The 12,977-nt window shown below is 42.1% G+C and overlaps 1 protein-coding gene across 1 annotated transcript; it reads right to left on the bottom strand.

Annotated features, from left to right (window-relative positions):
* Positions 1-5,885: 5,885 nt before the first annotated feature.
* DKK1 (dickkopf Wnt signaling pathway inhibitor 1) lies at positions 5,886-12,604 on the bottom strand. Its single transcript, XM_089507865.1, has 4 exons — positions 12,399-12,604; positions 10,773-10,935; positions 8,026-8,163; positions 5,886-6,513 (listed from the first exon to the last, which is right to left on the bottom strand). The coding sequence occupies exons 1-4, from the start codon at positions 12,540-12,542 to the stop codon at positions 6,263-6,265; spliced, it is 696 nt and encodes a 231-aa protein (XP_089363991.1). The 5' UTR covers positions 12,543-12,604; the 3' UTR covers positions 5,886-6,262.
* Positions 12,605-12,977: the final 373 nt, after the last annotated feature.

The following is a 12,977-nucleotide window of genomic DNA, read 5'->3' as shown; positions in this document are numbered from 1 at the left end:
AAAACATAGGCAACCCAACAAGCTACAAGAATCACCTGCTAAAGATGCTGGTTTTGGCTTTGATAGTTTCTTGCTTGGATTACAGTAAAGTTTTGTTCTCTAGTTGTTCCACTTGTCCTCTCGTCACTTCAGTTTCTGTTGAGAATTCTGCCCCCAGAATTATCTGCTTCCTTACCACAGTGTTTTGATCGTGTCAGTTCTTCCTTATTCATGCCCTTGGTGGTTTCTAATCACTTTCTATATGCAGTGGGATTGCTTATTTTTAAACTGATTAGTCTCCTAAACCCCTTCAAGCTGTTGCCTTTTGGTGTGAGTTACTTGTTAAAAATTGGGATGTGCATTTTAAAAAAAAATCCCGAATCTCTCTCAGGGTCAAACTATATCTTACGTTGTTCATTTCTTTAAAATGTCCTTAACCTGATTGCTTATTTTGAGGAAGCTATGAAGCCCCAAACTAGAACATGGTCCCATCAGATTAGGGGCTTCAGTTTTCTCTGCAATCCCAAAGGTGTCTTGCTTCCCACTTTCCTCCTTTTGTTCTTTCTTTCTTTCTTTTGCAAAGTTCAAAGGCTTGGGGGGGGGGGAGAGATAGAATCAAAAGCACTCTGGCCTACAAGATTCATGTTTCCTGGCAGGCTGCAGGGGAAAATCAAGTGGGCTGTTTAATACTACAGAGAGGGAAATCACTTAAAATTTAGCCAACAAGGATGAAGCTAAAAAATATACAAGAGGTAAACATGCAGATAAATATTCTCTGAACTGAGAATATAAAGGAATGGCATCCAAGGCTTCATCTGCACTGCAAGTGGTTTGATGCCACTTTAACTGTCATGGTTCTGTGCTACGGAATGCTGGGATTTGTAGTTTTGTGAGACATTTAAAGGTCACATCAGAGTGCTCTGATGCCACAACAAACTACAAATCCCAGGATTCCATGGCAGTGAGCCATGGCAGTTAAAGCAGTGTCAATCTGAATTATTTTTGCAGTGCAGATAGAGCCTTGGATGCCACTCCCTTATATTCTCAGTTAAGAGAATATTTATCTGCATGTTTACATGTACACATGGATCCATTTCTCTCAGACGGTATCTACGCTACGCAGTTCTACCAGTCTACTATCACTGGAGATTATCAGACAGAGGATAAGGATGGGAGCAAAGTGGATTGCTCCCATCCTTATTCCATCCCATTTATGGGATCGGGGGAAAGATTACCACGCATGGTGTGCTTATCCCGTTCTTAACTTTCCATTAATACCAAATGACAGGGCCACTACACTTCACAGACAGTAGGAGAACAAGATAATCATGCCATGTGTGGTAATCTTTCCCCTGATAGCATGAATGGGAAGGGAGCAATCTGCTTTGCTCCTGTCCTTACCCTCCATTTGAATAATCGCCACTGTAACTGTCATGACTCCATCCTATGTAGTTCTGGGATTTGTAGTTTGATGATGTTTAACACAAACACAACCAGCTCATCTCCAAAGCCCCATTTTCTGAGAGCTGGAGAATTTTGAAACCAATGCACTGACTTGTATGTGTGTAAAATTGTGGCCCTGAAATTAAAAGAGAGTACACCAACAGGCATTGATTGTACAGGGCAGTGGAAACAATAATTTGAAATTATTCTTTCATGGCACAAAAACAGGGATGGCACTTTAGAGAAAGAAACTGAAAGGATATATTTCTGAGCATCAATAAGCCAGGCCATGCTGACTACTGATTTTACTAGCTGCTTTTGTTACATGTAAAAGGGAAATGTCAAGGTATAAACTGCAGTTTGAAATGGGATGCTGAGGAAATGTAGCAACATTGTAAGTACTGCTTTAAGCCTGCAGAGCTCTTCTGCTGGGTGTCCCTATAAAAAAAAATTATTGCTGCCTTCAAAAAGATGCCACAGCTGGGAGATAAGCCACATCAATGTTCTAATATGGTTTGCATAACAAGCATAGCTTATACAGGCGGGTGGCATTAAAAAACAGAGGGAGGCAGATGAAGATAAACAGTTTACAGGAATAAAGATAACAGTGGTTTCAAACCCATTTGTCCCATCTTTGTTTTGCCAGAACATTTCGCCAGTACACTATATACTCATGTGATATGTATAATATCAAAGGCTCTGGCGCATTACAGAGCGCCAAAAAGTGGCGCGCTGCCTGCGCCGTCATTAGCTGCGCTGAGAAGCCCCAGCGGCCAAACTGCGAGGCTTCCCGGCGCAGCTAAAAAGAAGCGCCAAAATGGTGCTTCTTATTGTGTCACGGAAATGACACGACGAGGCGCCAATGGCGCACTCGACACGTCATTTTTGCGACGCTACGTGCGGATGCTAAGCGTCTGGCATGTAAAAATGGCCGCCCCATGTGTATAGGGCGCGGCCATTTTTACGCCCCCATCACGTGCTAGGGGTGAGGTCGGTATGGACGCTAGGTCCTCGGCCAACTCCTAGCACGTGATGGGGGCGGTGCAAAGGCCTGTGCAGAACGGGCCTTAGTTAAGTCTATCATGGCCAACTTGTGGCCTTTGAGTTGTTGTTAGACTGCAGCTCCCCTCAGCCCCAGCTAACATGACTTATATCCAACGATGATGAGAATATTAATTCAACAATGTTCCCCACATTGTTGAAGTATCTCAGATAACAAGTCTTTTTATACCAACACAGCAGCTCCTTATCCTCTGTCTAGCTAGACATTTTAAGCAGCATCAACAGCAAGAGGGTAGTTAAGGAGAGCTGGAGAAACACAGACTTTCAATGTCAGGTTACAGCAACATGTTCACTGTAAACAATGCAATAAAGCTTAAAGTAGAAAACAGCAGGATTCTATTCTAGCTGACTATTTGTGCCAGAGCTACATACAAAGGCAAGTTATATGGCATCTGCCTTGAGAATCCCTTATTGACCATGTCTGAACAGCAAAACAGAGAGAAAAGGAAAGAACAGATATGCCTGCCTCTGCAGTTATTCCCAGCATATTAAAGAACTTTGAAAAATAAATCCAGCTACCCGAATGCAAATTATAAGAAAACCAGAGGTGGGGAAAGAGAGAGAGAGAGAATTCCAAGAACCTTTTGGAAGAAGTTTTCAGGTGGTTGCTAGAAGGTTCAAAACAAATATTTTGTTTGTTTTCACATGTGCATATTGTTAGTTTTCTGTACGATAAAAATCATGAATCATGTTGAACTGCTTTTCTTTTTTTGCAGTTTGGGAACCTGTCCCTGCTCTTTCCATGTTGTTTCTGTGTGATAATGAAATTTCCTGTTAAAGAAGTCATGCCCAGAAACATACATCTATTACATTAACTGAGGTATACTAGTGTTCAGTTGAAATGAACAGCCTAGTTGTATGAAGAGGATGACATCCATTGCTTTCATTAAGCATAAGCAATTTTCCATAAGACAATATGCAAACCTAAAGTCTCATTGGACTCAGTGGGATTCATTCATTAATAAATGTGCTTAGGATCAGAATACTTCTAAAAGCCTTTTTCATCCAGACAGAGAAAAGGGCAGAATTTTGGACTCTTCTCTAGTTGCTATTTTAGTTAGTGACAGATTATTCTGTCAGTAAAGGAGTGAGGATTTCATCCTAACAAACAGGAAACAAGATTTTTTCAGTAGCTCATAATAAACATAATGCATAGATATGAGGGCTGCCACTAAAGAAGAAAAAATGTGGAAGAGATAATTTAAGCAGGTGTAGCTTGTACACTGGATGGGACTAGCAGGCCCAAACATAATTCTGTGCTTTTAACACTAGAGCAAAAGAAGGAATTTCACCAGATGAAATTGGTATGACAAGTTTCACCTGCTGAAATGCCCTTTGCTGTACTATTTATAAAAGCACAGCAAATTTTGCAAATAGTCATCTTAATGGATGTATTTGAATATTTTTGCCTGCACATTCAATTTGCTTCCCTTGCTATGGTTTCTTCTCTATTATAATCAATATCGCCGACTGTCTATTGATGTTCTCCCAATAGAAGTTATCATGGGGCTGATCTTATCCTGATGTCCAGGTGAATTTGATCGGAAGCCTTAGCTAGTGGCAGGAAGGGAGGGGAGGATGTGGTTAGAAAAGGGTGGTTAGTAGCTTTTCCTCCCTCTAAGGAGCTGCTAGTCACCTCCTTCCAAATGATCTCCGTTTTCTTCATTCTGCATACAGCAAGTGGTTTCCTGTTTCCTCTCCTCTGTTGTGTCTTCCTGACATTCCAGCCACAGATCACTGGAAAGGGAACAATATCTTCTTGGGACAGATAAAGGCCTGCAAAAGGGGGAGGGGGTGAATCCTTCCTCTGCTTGCACCACAAGGCAGAGTATTATAGCTATCACATTTCCTGTGCTTTGATATCATCCTGACAAATGTGTGTGCAACCAAGGCCCTCAAGCCATTGATGGAAGCTTCTTGAGATGAAACTGGATTCACAGGAGAATTCCGCAAGATAAAGCAACAGTAGGATGCTGGGAGGTTGGGGAGAACACACAGAAAACCCAGAAGCTGTCTTCACCTTTAAAAAGTGTCAGGATATTCTGCTAAAACACATAAACCAAGTCATCAACTTAAGCACAGAAAAGGAGTGATTAAATCCATCTGCATAGGAACTGAAGAGCAATGTTAGTAGCCATATTTAAATACTTTCCACTCAACTCAGGACTTTTCTTAAAACTACTCTAGTGACAAAACTGTAAGATGCTGCACTGATACAATCAATTTAGTCACACTTATATTTTAACATACTCTTATCAATGCTGAAAGTATTCCCTAAAGGGAATAGCTTCTGCATTAAGCAACATATCAGATATTGTGCTAGAAATCACCTAAAAATGGTTAATTTAAGCATTGAACACCACAAAATTACAGGGTCATTTTAAAATCTACCCAAGACCATTCTCAGATTGCAAAACATTGAAAAGTTGAAGTTTTGGAACCTCATGTGGAGCTGTATTTCTATATTTTCTTGCTTGTTTTCAAAACTTGCAAGATACCCTTAAAGCTATATGCAGCTTTTGTTCATTTTAAAAAGTGTTTAAACTACAAGTTTCTGCAAATGGATTTTCCAACCAAAGATGTTTAAGATCTAGGTAAACACGTTTGTTTTATAATTACTTTGCAGTAGCACCTTATTTTGTTATTAGCTGTCTTACAGCTTGTATCAAGCAGGGTGAGAAGCTGCTGTCAATTATACATTTGTAGAAAATTCATGCCATTTTCGAACTCTTAAAAAATGGCCAGACTCTGTGTTAAGATAATGCATATAATTCCCTTCATACCACTTGGGACAATTTTTACATTGATAATTAAGATTTTAGTGAAGGCTCATCCTTCAACGGTGGCACCAGTAATACTGTAAACTGTACATGACTCCTTGTACACAACCACATACATCACACATTCAAGAGTCTCCTTAAAAGATAAAGATCTCAAATTTAACAGTCCAGCTGGTGTTTTACTTGAAGCCATTGGGTATGTTTGAATACCATTTGCAAATATTTTGGGATAAGCAGATAACATTTTCCAGCTGTCCTTTACTCAGGTAGTACTCTGCCCAAGAAACCTTTGAAACATCTGATGTTTGATTACAAAAGAGAGCAATTATGTTCAGTTAGAATTCAAAGATATAGACATGTTAGTCTGTAGAATCAGTATGTAGAGATCTTGTAGCACCTTTGAGACTAACAAAGAAAAAAATTGGCAGCATGAGCTTTCATATAGTCTACTTCCACAGATGCAAACTAAACTATGTTTAGTTAGAAATTTTCTAGCCCATAAATATAATCCTAAAGTCAATAATCCTTTTATGCTCAAATGATCAGGTACTGCTGTAGAACAGTAATGTGTAGAAGTTGCAAGTCATTCCCAGCTAACAAAGGCATCACCAGGTGTCAAGACATATTTAAAAGGCATTTTATTTTATTTTACTTGTGAAAAGATATAATAAAAACCAGTGTGTACAACACATGTCACTATAGACAAAGAGACCATGCAGCACTTCAGGAAAAATTAAAATCTCATGTCATGTACAAGTGCCACACCCAAGAATTTACAGACACAGTAATTTACTGCAATTAGTCACTTGAAGAATAGTTCCCTAAAGAAACATGCCTCATGCTCCAGGTTTGAAGAGGTAAAATTGCTGGAGAACTTTTAGTGTAAACTCTGAAACTTGTCAGTCCTTGAAAGGTAACTGTCCATAGAAAAGTGTCCCAGCCCTTACTAAAAGTCTCTCAAGTTCGTCAGGCTTGGGGAGGAGGGGAAGTAGCAGCTGCTAATGTCTCTGGCAAGTATGTAGCCTGGAAGAGTTGCTGATGGTATGGTCTTTCTGCAGACGACAAGTCAATCCATCCCCACAGTGGCATCGCTGAAAGATCTCCAAACCGTGGGCTCCTTTCTTGCGGTGTTTTGTGCAAACCTGGCCTTCCTTAAGGACAGGTTTGCAGATCTTGGACCAAAAGTGCCGGGCACAGCACAGCCCTTCAGCACAGTCTGAGGAACGGAGACACACAGCACCTTCTTGGCCTGAGGAAAAAAGACATGTAATTGCATACTTATTCTCCTCCTGTTTCATCTTTCTTAAGCAACAATACCAAAACATAAAAGCAAGCCAAGGGTGACAATTGTATAGCCTCCAGATTATACCGAACTGTACCTTCCAGCAAGTATAAGCAATTAAGAACATTGGGAGTTTGGAGGGCTGCATTAATCTCTACTGCTAGAATGAAGCAATGTTTTTCAAAGTGCTTCCCAGAAAAACAGTTTCTTCATCACAACTAACCAACTGCATTAAGCTACAGGGGGTGTTAATAGAGTGCTTGTCCAATTCATGCAGAAGGACAGCAAAGCCCAGAAGTCCTTGATGGCACCTCTCCTAAAACCATGGGTGCAATTCACAACCCTTTCAAGACTAATCTCTTTGGGCAGGCCTATCCAGTTGATTTTTAAAACTATAAATTTGAAATGATGAACTTTAAATGTATATGTCTTGTTCGTTCTTTTAAATTGATGTACATTTTAACAAGCTGTGTTGTAACTGATGCACAGTCAATTAGGAGAGGCAGGTAAGAAATAATAATAATAATAATAATAATAATAATAATAATAATTATTATTATTTATGAGACATTGCATTTGTATATAAACTATGTTTGGTTCCTTAGCAATTAAGCAATTGTAGGAAGTTTCTTATATAATGAGAAAGTCTGTAATATAATGGCAGGTTTCCCTTATAATGGCCTGTTACAGTCAGGCCAAAATAAAGCTGCTTCGAGTCACTTTGGAGGAATGGTATTTCAATGATGCATGTGTCCTAAGAGTCCAAAAGCCGCACCAAAGCTGCGCTCCAGTCCTTAGAACTGGAGTGTGCCTTTGGTGCGGCTTTTGGACTCTTAGGACGCATGCATCATTGAAATAGCATACCTCCAAAGTGACTCGAAGCAGCTTTATTTTGGCCTGTCTGTAACAGGCCAATGAGAACGTTTTCAAGACATTAAGTCAAACAAGCTTCACTTTTGCAAAGGATGTTCTCCAGTTGTTGTATCATGTCTTTCCCTAAACACCATCGTATCAGATGTTACTGCTTAATTGCAGGTGTACCACCATGCAGCCATTACAAGGAAAGGTCACAGACATAAAATGATGGAATCCCAAGCACTAAAAATGCAGGAACTTAGGTAATGATAGGAATACCAATACTGGGACTAGCAAACAATCTGAATTTCATAAAACATTAGTTTACGGAACCATTGTATGGTTAAGCAGGCTTATGAGAACTGGCACAAACCTGTCAGTTTTTAAACATGCTGCTGTAGTACTCAAACTTCATGCCATTCTCTAGAAGCCATTATGGTTTCACTGATCAACATAGTTTTAGGCTACCAACTCCAATGCCATCAGTAATAGTTCATTAGCACCTCCTATTTCTCTTGAAATGTTTTGTTTCAGAAAAGTCTGAGGATTTTCAATATGGGAACACATCTATCTTTCTTTCCTGTGCCCCTTGTTAAAATAGTCACACAGTGTCAATAGTCTTACCTTTCAGATGGTGCAACCAGGATGAAGAGGTGGTCTTTTTGAGGTGGGAGTCTGAAGTACCGTGGTCAAAGTTCTCTACGATGGTCTCCTCCATCTCCCCAGGGTATAAGTGATCATGTTCCAATGGTAAACAAAAGCCTGTTAAAGGAAAAACCCTCCATGAACACATATAGAATGCTAATGGTATTCTGAAGTAAGACTCAAAATTCAGATGGATGCAGACATTCATCTTTCCAAAGATAAACTTGAGACACTGTTCAATCACAGGCCCAACTTCTGGAAAGAGCAAGAGCTGGTTAAGAAGAGCATATATGCCTTTCAGGAAGAAGGTCCCTGGTTCAAGTCCTCCTTCTTTGTGTGTATGAGAGAGTGTATGTATATATGCTTTTACATATATGCAGTTCCTTCCTCTGAAATAGAGCCTACAGCACCTGGCGTCCTTTGGTGGCCTCCCATCAAAGTATTAACCAGAGCTGACCCTGTTTAGCTTCCAAGATCAGATGGGATCTGGTACCTTTAAGATATTTCTCCAGATAAAAAGATCAGAGCAAGACTTCTATTTAAGATCCTGATCCTGAAAAGCCATTGCCATTTAGCTGGCAATACTATACTTGAAGAAAGCCAGCATGGTGTAATGATTTGAGTATTGAACTATGGCTCTGGAGGCCTGGATTGCAGACCCTGCTCTGCCATGAAAACCTGCTGGGTGATCTTGGGCAAGTCACACTCTCTCAGCCTCAGAGAAAGGCAAAGGCAAACCCCCTCTGGACAACTCTTACCAAGAAAACCCCATGATAAATTTGCTTGAGTGTTAGTATAAATCAGAAATTAATTGAAGTCACACAACAATAACTGTACTTAACAAGAGCCAACATGGTGTAGTGGTTTACGGGTTGGACTGGGAAACTGGAAGACCAAAGTTCAAATCCCTGCTTAAGTCACTAAAACCCACTGGGTGACTCTGGCTAAGTCACACTCTCTCAGCCTTAGAGGAAGGCCATGGCAAACCTCTGGAGAAACCTTGTCCAGAAAATCCTGAGAGAATTACTGTAGGTCAGAGTCAACTTGTAAGATGCAGTAGTGCTTGAAAGATGCAGTAGTCAAACTAAGGCAAGAGTGAGAATCAGCCCTCCCTTAATATGGTTGAACTGCATCTCCCAGCAGCATTGGCTAACATAGGCAATAAGAACAATGGGAGTTGCAATCCAGCAGCATCGGGGTACTGCATGCTTTCACTCCTAGTTGGAGTCAACCTGGCATAGCCTTGGCTCTGGAATCAGAAGAGGGTGGCTTTTATATGGGACATGTGTTTTAGTTACACTTTTAACATCCATACGTTTTTATGTTAATTCTATACTGTTTAATCAAGATGATTTTTAATTGTTTTTAATTTTTTATTGCAAAGTTTTAAAAATGTTTTTATCTTGTGAGCTGCCTTGGGTCCCTTTCTGGGAGAAAAGCGGCATAAAAATGAAATAAGCAAACAAATGAAAGAGCTACTTCCTAGAGGGAGACGCAAAGCCTTTGCCTCGCTACTGAATTTTGCCATGGCCCCCCTTGACAAAAACAGGACTTTGAAAGTGCCTATTCATTTTCAAACAGAAGTCTCCCAAGGTGTTCAGTGAAGTTTAGGATTAAACCTAATCACCTCCATGCAAACCCCATTCCCATAACAGCAGAAGCGAGAACAGAGCCTTTCTCCCACAAAAACAATGGCAGTGGTGGGAACTTTGTGTACTACACACACCAAGCAAGCCTTCGAAAAGAAGCAGCTGGTAGACAAAAATCCTCAACATCAAATCTACAACTGCCTCAGGCAGGTTTGGAGTCTGTTGTTAGACACTCAGGCTGCTGGCACGCTGCAGGAATAATGCAGTTTGGTATTGCTTTAGCTGCCATGGCTCCATCCTATGGTGTCTTGGGATTTGTAGCTTGCTTTGGCACCAGAGCTCTCTTGAGAGAAGGATGTATAGCTCTCTAAACTACACACCCCAGAATCCCATAGCATTGAGTTGCAGTTGGATATCTTCAAGTTGTTTCCAACTTATGGGGACCAATAGGTCAAAAATGACTTGAAGGCATAGAAGAACAACAAGGCAAACCTATTGGGGGGGGGGTTGCCCTTGTCATCCCCTGAGGCTGAGAGAGTGTGACAAGGTCAGAACGGTCAAACCCTTGGTCTCTAGAGTTGTAGTCCAACTAATCCGAATCACAAAGGAGGACAAGGGACTACAAGATGTAGGACCTAACCAAATACAAAGCTCAAAACACTCACTGAATTATAAATTAATGCTTCTTAGGTCCGAAACACACTGCAGAAATCATCCAGTTTGAGACCGCTGTAACTGCCCTGGCTCAATGCTAGGGAATTCTGGGGACTGTAGTTTTATGAGAGACATTTAGTCTTCTCTATCAGAGAGCTCTGGTGCCACAATAAACTACAATTCCCTGGATTCCCTAGCACTAATCTATGGTAGTTGAAGCCGTCTCAGACTGGATTTTTTGTGCAGTCTGTTTAGGACCAAGGTTATTCTCATGGTGGAGGACCTTTTGACATTCCTGCTGGACAGAAGGTTTCAATATAGTACATGCCCTGGAAAAGGAGAGTGTCTGATCACCCTGGAACCAACTCCCAAACCAGTACACCAAGCTGGCCGTGGCGGTTAAAGTGATATGGAATTGCATTAAGTCTGTAGTGCAGACAGCCTGGAAACCCCAAGCTGAAATTCCTATTGAGGGCCACTCACCATTGTGGCAGAAGTTGCCCGGGCAGCACATGGCGTCACGGTGGCACCGCTTGCGACGACGTCGACAGGCCAGGCATCCAGGGGCCCCATGGACGCCTCCTCGGACTGAGTTGGGGCAGAACTGCTCCGCCTCACAGTCTTCGTCCTCCGAACACCCAAAAGGCTGCAGAAAGAGAGGAGACACAGAGAGAAAGAGAGATGGGTGAGGAGTTGGTGAGGGAGATGCCCAGCCACCCAGAAGGGCCAGGTGGGTCATACCCACAAAGGAGGACCAGGCACCACCAAATGGAGGACCTTCAGGGAAAAGGGAAGGACATGACCAAATATAAAGCTAATAACACTCATAGGAAAATTAAATTCAAGCTTCTTGGTCCTGCTCCAAATGGAGGAGACTGAAAGAAAATGGAGGACATGACCCCCTCTCCCCCAAAAAGCTAAAAACACTCATAGAAATAGTAAATTCATGCTGCTTGTCATGCACCAAATGGAGGGCACTGAAGAAAAATGGAAGACATGACCTAATAAAAGCTGAAAACATGCACAGAAATATTAAATTCATGCTTCTGCATCCTGCTTGGAATTGAGGACATTGAAGGAAAATGGAGGGCATGACCAAATAAAAGCTGGCAATATTCACAGAAATATTCAATTCATCTCTCTTAGTCCTGTTCAAAATGGAGGGCATTGAAGAAAAATGGAGGACAGAACCAACTAAATGGTGAAAACTCATCGAAATATACATTCCTGTTCCTCAGTCCTGCTCAGGATGGAGGACAATGGAGAAAAATGGAGGACATGACCAAATAAAAGCTGAAAACACACATAGAAACATACATTCCTGTTCCTTAGTCTTGCTCAGAATGGAGGACATTGTAGGAAAATGGAGATCATGGACAACTAAAAGCTGACAACACTCACAGAAATATGCATTCCTGTTCCTCGGTCCTGCTCAGAATGGAGGACAATGGAGAAAAATGGAGGACATGACCAAATAAAAGTTGAGAACACATAGAAATATTAACTTCATGTTCCTTGGTCAGAGTGGAGGACACTAAAGGGAAAATGGAGGACATGACCAGCTAGCAGCTGAAAACATAGAAACATACATTCCTGTTCCTCAGTCCTGCTTAGAATGGAGGACATTGAAGGAAAATGAAGGCCGTGACCAAATAAAATCTGAATATTAACTTCATGTTCCTTGGTCAGAATGGAGGACACTGAAGAAAATGGAGGACATGACCCAAGAAAAGCTAAACACAGAGAAATATTAAATTCCGGCTTAAATTCGTGCTCAAAAAGGAGACCATTCAGGAAAAATGGAGGACATGCCCAAACACAAAACTGAGTCAAAAACACTCAATAGGAATATCAGATCCATGCTCCTTAGCCCTGCTCAGAATGGAGGACGCTTTTGGAACTCCTCCTGGGCAGGTAGTTAGGACGGAGGGCGCGCCCGGGAAAAGGAGGACCCTGCCACAAGTCCTCACCGCAAAGGAGGACCAGGCACCCCAAAATGTAGGACCTTCCAGTGGGGGAGGAAGCTGAAAACACTCTCCAAAGGGAAGGCGTTCCTCTTGGGTAGGAGGTTAGCATGGAAGAGGCGTCCGGGAAAAGGAGGACACCTACCTGGGGGAGAGGCGGAGGGGGGCTGGCCGGGGGAGAGCCCTTGATGGCGTTGGACTGGAGGGCGTTGAGGTGCAGCAAGGAGGCCCCCACCCAGGCCACTAGGCAGCCCAAGGCGGCCATTGCCCGCAGCAGCAGCATCACCATCTCTGCGGAGGCGAGTTCGAATCCTGACACTGGCGGACGCCAAAGCCACTCTGAGCCCTGAAGCCCCGAGTTTCTCTGGGGGCCTGCCTTTATAGACCCCCTTGGGACCCCCCCTCCTCTTCCCTCTTTTCCCCGCCCCATGGGGAGGGTGGGGTTACAAAGGGAGGGGCTTCACTTCTTTATTTCTTTCTCATTTGATTTGATTTATTGCCAGGGTTGATTTATTTGGGGGAAGAAGAAGGAGAGGCACCTCTAGAAAAGCCCTCCTTGATTGGAGCTTTCAGGGATGAATGAATGGATGGATGAGTTTGGTTTGACTTGAATGAATGAATGAATGAATGAATGAAGTTTCTTATGATTGAAACTTCCCCGATCCCCTCCTTCTCCTCAGGTCCTCCTTCTTCAAGACCTGGTCCTCCATTCCAGCCCCCTGTC

This window comes from Sceloporus occidentalis, unplaced genomic scaffold (assembly GCF_023333645.1).
Source record: "Sceloporus occidentalis isolate IW3139 unplaced genomic scaffold, rSceOcc1.0.p SCAF_2, whole genome shotgun sequence".
Classification (NCBI taxonomy): domain Eukaryota; kingdom Metazoa; phylum Chordata; class Lepidosauria; order Squamata; family Phrynosomatidae; genus Sceloporus; species Sceloporus occidentalis.
This window is presented reverse-complemented; position numbering and strand designations above follow the sequence as displayed.